Source organism: Fulmarus glacialis, unplaced genomic scaffold, assembly GCF_000690835.1.
Source record: "Fulmarus glacialis isolate BGI_N327 unplaced genomic scaffold, ASM69083v1 scaffold11393, whole genome shotgun sequence".
Taxonomy (NCBI): domain Eukaryota; kingdom Metazoa; phylum Chordata; class Aves; order Procellariiformes; family Procellariidae; genus Fulmarus; species Fulmarus glacialis.
The window spans coordinates 52,668-59,559 of NW_009203619.1; the positions used below are offsets into that span (position 1 = coordinate 52,668).

Below are 6,892 nucleotides of genomic sequence, written 5' to 3' on the forward strand. Positions count from 1 at the left end.
AATTTCTTTTTGTAAATAACTCATTTTAACTCTTATAAACTCCCTATTCTTGAGTGTCCTTTTAATCTGTTGCTTAATAGTGTCTCTGAGAAGATGTCAAAGGGATTTTAACTAAATGAATTTGTTCAAGTTATAAAGTCATACTCAAAAAGCTGAAGACATCAAAGGCAAAGTCCAGTTGCTAAAACAGCAAACAAACCCACAAATTAGTGCAGCCTACATGCCAGTCACCATGGAAAAATGTCACAAGGCCCACTCACGCTCAGATCAGTAGGAGTCAGCAGTGGGAAAAACACCTTTTTGGCAGTCATTACGTACTTTTTTTTTTTTTTTTGATAGACAGGCAATAGTTCTGCATAATTCTGTTCGTATGTGGGAACTCACTTGCAGTAGACACACAGAGATACTGTGCAATATGGGGTAAAGGTCTAGGTTGGGATTTTCAAACCACTTAATGACCTCAGAGTGTTTTTTTGAAATTGTGACCTCCCCAAATCATTTATGTTAACTGTATTTTATGCTTCCTTTAATTTGTTTTGATAGTAATTATCTATGGTAACAATAATTATTAGAATAAATGCTGTTGTAATTAGTGTTTCTGTAGTAATTATTTTTAGTAGTTATCCATTCTTTTCCTTGGTCATTGAAATTAGGCTAAAAAAAGCATATTCTTTGTAGTGACGAATATGGCTCCTCCTAAGACAGTTCTTACAGGATGCCCTCCCCAAAATGCCTTGTTTTATACTTTACGCTTAAAAATCTATTTCCACTTATCTTACCTGCTTCTTTTACATATGAAGTGCCTTGAAGGTATTTCCTTCTGTATTTTTCACTAGGATGCCGCCGTGCTTACTGCGGAGATGGCTACAGACATGAGGGGGTTGAAGACTGCGATGGGAAGGATTTTGGATATTTTACTTGTAAAACATATCTCCCTGGGTATGTATGAGCTGTCTTCACTTTGGTTTGGGTTTGGGGTTTTTTTGTTTCTTTCTTTCTTTCTTTTTTCTCTTTGCCAGCTTTAAAACAGAAGAGTATTACCCACTTAAACCTTTTTCCACTGGGACCACTGCAGGTAGTGGGGGAGAAAGAGTCTATCAGATTATTTCTGCGTATAATTGACTTTAAGGGCTAAATCTCATCTCTCAGTAATAAGCAGATGCCTCTTACTGTACAAAATGAACGAAGGTCACATAGACATATGTTTGCCCATTGCTTGCAAAGATTTCCTCATTTGGTGACATTATCATTGCATTAATATTCACCCATAACATACCAAGAGTAGGAAAGACCATGAGAAGGAAATGATCACACTAAAGGAAAAAACCCCAAACCACAACCTCCAACCGACCTCCTGTTGCCCTTACCTTTAATGGGTACTCTAGGGGTATCTTTCTGAATCAACCAGCCATCTATCAGCCTTTCCAAAGACCAGGGAATTCACTCAACAGCAGATGCAAAGCCATGCATCTGCTCAGCAATGATGTCCTTCATTTAAAACATCTGCTTCTTGTTGACTTGCCTTCTCTGCCTTTGTTTAAGCAGCTTCCTCTGGTCAGCATTTCGCCTCCAACAGCAGTACCTCTATTTAACTGTCAGGTATTGTTACTGGCTAACAGGAAACATTTAATTTGCAAATGAAATTATGCCCAGAGCCCTCATCGTTCATGGAAGAACAATGTGCTAATTGACAGGAATTAGAAACCACAGGATGTCTTTGTAAGTCAAGTGCTGTGCTAATACTTCCCCTGCGATTGTTGGAGCACTCCTGGTATAAGAGATTACTAAAATTGAGACCAGCAAATCTGACAACCTGAAACATTTTACAGAGATCTCATCTTCAGACAGCGTGGAGCTGTTTTCTACTGTGAAAACTATTCCCTTCTAAGAGTCTGAAGTTTGGTGCCAAAAATAGCACCACAAAAGCTTGACAGTTTTATAAATTTCATTTTCCATGTATAATCAAGTTGTGAAAAGCAACCAAAATCCTTTATTTTTATGTGTGCAGCCTACAGATGATCTGTTAAACTAAAACAAAAAGCTGTGTCTCATCAGTAAGATGGGATAAGTATGTAAGCTTGGCACCCCTGTGGGAGTTTCGTCCCAAAGCACCCTGTCCTCCAAGAGCTCTGCTGCAATTGATTTTCCCATTTTCTACTCTTTCCAGCCCCCAAATCCTTCCTCATATTTCACACACCTTCAGTTCAGATTTTATGTTGGTTTTCTGAGAATGTGGGTTATTCAAGGACATAGTTTTAAGGACTTGATTAATGCTTAATGCACGGCTTGTGGATTATCTGATGGATGGGTTATTCACTTAGACATATGCTAGCAATAAAAACTCATCAAAATGCTTATTTTATTAACGTCCCTGGTCAGGTCATCAGTAGGTAGAGTCACTGCAGCTCAGTTTAAGTCAGTAGAAAGACAAAATCACTGTTTTTCCTTATTTTTCAAGGACCCTTCCTTCTACTTTTTTTTTTCCCAAAGGTGGGCATGTGTCACTATCATTATTTCAAGTACATGAAAAGTAAGTTGAAGGACAGGCACAGTCACAGCTGCTGGAGCTATTGCAAATAACTGGAAAAACACTTAACTCGGAGCCTCAGATATTTTGTTACACAGTTCCCGAGGGTGAGCGCCAAGGCCTCCTGCACCTATCCTCTGCATAACGCTCAAGTCCCACTGCCAATGGGGATTTTTTTTTTTTTTTTCCTTTTTTTAATTGACGTTACTGGGAATTAAGCCTTCACTCTGGAAGCTTGTCCTGGACTCTTATTTTGCTGACAAGGGGGGAACGCAGCAGAGCACTGATGGAAATTATCCTCTTATTTTGGTTCCCATATGTTGCTGCACATGGCATTTTCTGATGTTCTTCACTCCTACAGAGAGTTACATCCAGAAACCATATAATGTGAACTGTAGCATACTTTGAAACTGAGATATTCTCTTTTATTTTAGGTCTTACGGAAAATTGCGATGCACTTCTTACTGCTACATTGACTCTACACAGTGTCGATACTTCACATGAGGGGAGCGGAGGTGGGTAGCATCCCACATGTAGCGGGATGCTAGGTGCTACACTCTCATCTATCCAAGAAGGACTGGACAAAAAAAACCCCACCCACCTCTGTGTGAAAACAAACAAACAGACGTCATGCTGCTGATGGCCATTTTTAGATTTTTTTTTTAATTAAGCCAGATTGGGAAAAAATAGGACCACTGCATCCTGTCTTAACAGAGAAATGTCAAACAGAGTTTGCCAGTAAGACTTTCATGTGGCTATGGATGGCAACTTGCTCTCCACCACAAATGCAACATTAAGCTACTGGAAACTGAATTTCACTAACCAGGAGTATCGTGTAACAATTACCTCGACTTAGCACTGTTAAACCTACATGTAAGCTCTTCAGGGCTTTTGTCTTTAAACCTTCTCAGCATAAACACGAAGCATATCTTGGATGTGGTGTTTATAGAGACTTTTATTACAATGTGAACCTTGCAAGTGTTGTATCCACCTAAGTGATGATTTCAGTGACATTAAGGTTAACTATACACCTTCGTGGGTCAAAGGAGCAGAGGCCCTTCAGTAAGTGCTTTAAAGACCAGCAAATCAGGCAAAAATGCTGGCTAACTTCACCTCCAGGCTAAGACGTTTGGCTGTGTGTGTCTGTGTGCATGCACGGAAATGCATGCAGTCACAGGAGGCCTGAAACTGCAGACCACAAAGGCCAAATTGGACAAATAAACTGTGAAATAGCCAAGGAGCTCTCTCCCAGGAGAAAATCAGACAAGGAGGGAAGATAAAGAAGGAAGGTATTTCTGTATTTTTCACTTCTGTCAGGCTGGCTGGGCTCTGCGTGACCCCGAAGGGGCTGGGACAGCATCTGCCTGTTACTGGGACAGTTACCTGCCTGAAACCACAGTGTGACCACATACACAACGCCTTCACTCTGGTTTCCACACTGGAAGGTCTTTTCAAATTCATCCCCTTGCCCACGTGACCATCATCATTCAGTTGTCCTCTCTCCTGCGCTCTCCCGCTCGCTGTTTCTGCCGTCGTGTCTGGGGTACCCCCCAGCGTACGTTCTCACTTTTGTATCGCTGTAAATCAGATCTTGGAGTAGGGTGTTTATGGATGCTCATTCATGCTGTGTAATGTACATAGATTTTTCTTTTTCAGAAAGCTTTTTCAACTATATTACTTCTGATAGGAGTCAGGGTAATTATATACTTATTTATTAGCAGGCATTGAAGAGCATATTTTACATGGGAAGCATATTAAATGTTATGTGAAAAAAAGTCTATAACAGAAGAAAATGAAACAAAGGATGTGCAGAATTCAGGATTAAAAGTCTCAAATCAAGGTGTTATTTTCCTACAAGCCACTCTTCTCTGCTTCGCATAAATGCTGTACACGACTATTTGAAATGCGTGAGTTATCTGTACCAGTGACAGCACTGCAACAGCTGCACTTACACTGGTGCTTCAATAAAGGTGGATGTTGCATTATAACGATAATGCAGTAGAGTAATCAAGAAAGGGATATAACTTTTATGACCTGTATAGAAGACTTTAACTCTGCATGTCCAAAGTGATACTGGAAACCACCAATTAAAAAAAAAACAACCAACAAAATTAGTGTAGTCTTTGTGGCTATCACTTACCTGGGCTCTTTATGCTGCTGTGAAGTCAAGCCACCAGCATTTGTAGCCCAGTTCAATACTTTAAAATGTTTCTTCTTGTTGATTTTTTTTTTTTAAACAGAGGTCTTAATAAAAGGTCAAGGAACCACTGGGCCAAGGAACTTGCCCAACAGAAGCTCTGGAAATCTGGGCACAAGCACAGCTGCCTTTTGATTTCCTGTGCTTTTCCAAGCGGCGGCTTCCAGCAATGTCACAGCACGCGGGAGCACATACCCCGGTGGGAGGCTCCCGAGCACAGCCACGTCCCCGGCACCATGTCCTGCTGGCCAACCCTATGGCTGAACCTCTGGCAGCATCTGCCAAGTGTTACCATCCTGGGCTTGGAGAGACTTCATCTGAACTCCTCACCTTCTCCAAGGAGTTTAGCTCTACCCCCCCAAAAGGCTGGAGTCTTTGAGAAATTTGGTAATCCCAGTGGCCTTTCACCTTCAGTTTTAAGTTGCACCATTTTCAAAAGCTCCTACCTCCGAAGGACATTGAAGTTGCAAAGCCAAGCGCACGGAGGGTAGGAAATGTAAACGGGAGTTGTGATGGCGTAGGTAAAATTGTACTGTGCTGCAGATGTTCAGGAAGGGGCATATCACTCTGGTCAGAAAACATTCACAGAGCATGGATTTTAAATGGACTTTATTAATACAGCACAAACAATTCAGCATCTTAACAGAAAGAAAGGAATGTAAGATATAAGGAAAAAAAAAGACATGAAACAAGTTTCTTACTGCCATTACTGTCTTGTTCCGCTCAGATAATAAAGCAAGAGAAAGACATCTGGGAAGGTGTTAAGTATATATGATTTTTAAAATGGCAAAAAAAAACCCCTTCCTCCTTATTTCTGACATACCTTCTTCATTATTAATTGGGGATTCTTCAGCTGGATGGCGCCTGGTCTGCTGTGAATTATCTTCCCTCCTTCTCTGAGTTTCTTAACACATTGTGCCAAGTCTGGTTCAAAAGTTAATTGGGGTATTTCAGTTCCTTGGCCTTTTGTAGCAGCAAACGCTTGCAGGAAAGTTTTCTAATGATTAGTATGCAACTCTAGAGGAATACAAAAACAATATGAGCTTGCACCGTGCACTGTACTAAATGTATACTAAAAATCCAGCTTGCACTTAATATATGATTAAATATATGTAGTTATATCTACTGTGTGTATTAGCAGCTCATGTCAATAAATCACGCTACCTTAGTTCTGGTATGTCCTTACTTTCACTTGTTTCATTTTGGGTTTAACAACACAGTTTTTGAATATAATTACCTAGTTTAAGATGCTGGGGAGGGAAAAAAACCAGTGCCTCCTCCCCCATGCCTGCTGCCTCTCCCCGCTTGCTGCTGGACCCGACTCCGCGCGAGCGCACCGGCGGGCACAGCCCGGGAGTGCGACTGTCCATCCCCGCACCCGGTCTTGTCACTGCCTCAGCCCCAAACTGACCCGTGTAATACGCCATGTGCAGAACTGCTCCATTTTCCCTGATTTCTGGTTGTAATCGGTGTCACATGGACTACTTTTAGTAAGGCTTCGGGCTGCGGTTTGGGGGATTATCTCCTCCTGCTACCTCATAACGTACTGACTGGTTTGTAACTCCTACCAGAGGCTGAGCTGATGGCTGCAAACCAGAAAGCAACGGCGTCGGGTGCTGATGGATGATGGGCACAGCGATGTTGGCGCCTAGGGTTGGGTCACTCCCAGTAGCTGGCACCCAGGCTTTGGGAAGAGGCTCCTGCCTTGCGGTAGCAGCCGGCAAATCTGCCCTCCCGAGGCTTTTGTGTACAACAGGGCATCCCAGGGAAGGGCAGTGCTGTCTGTCCCCAGGGGAAATGGAAGTGTATTGACAGCCAGAGAATGAATGAGTCTTTGGGGCAGTGTATTTTCTGCCTGTCCTTTCTGAAAGCTCAGCTTCTGTGACACTCGCCTCTCTGGCTTCCCAAATGCCTACGTCATGTCTCTCTTCACTTCAAATCATTCAAAACTGTAGCTGCCAACCCCATCCTTACCCATAAATCTGGCCATGCAGCTCATCTCCTCCTTTCTTTGGTCTTATGGTTTCCTTTAACAGCACCAAAGTTCATATTCTTTGTAGCCCCTCCAAAACCCTGCAATGCCTTCGCTGCTCTGCAGGCACCGGGTTTCATCGGCTTCTTTTTCAGCCTCTCACGCCATCCCTTTTCTGACATCTTCTGCATGTCAC

General features: G+C 42.3%; 1 protein-coding gene across 1 annotated transcript in view; it reads left to right on the forward strand.

Moving 5' to 3' along the window:
- Window positions 1–3,031, forward strand: part of COLQ (collagen-like tail subunit (single strand of homotrimer) of asymmetric acetylcholinesterase) — a 36,211-nt gene extending 33,180 nt beyond the window's left edge. The window contains exons 17-18 of the mRNA XM_009574705.1: window positions 837–939; window positions 2,962–3,031. Of these exons, the coding sequence (XP_009573000.1) occupies window positions 837–939; window positions 2,962–3,031 (173 nt within the window). The remainder of the gene's footprint in view (window positions 1–836; window positions 940–2,961) is intronic.
- Window positions 3,032–6,892: the final 3,861 nt, after the last annotated feature.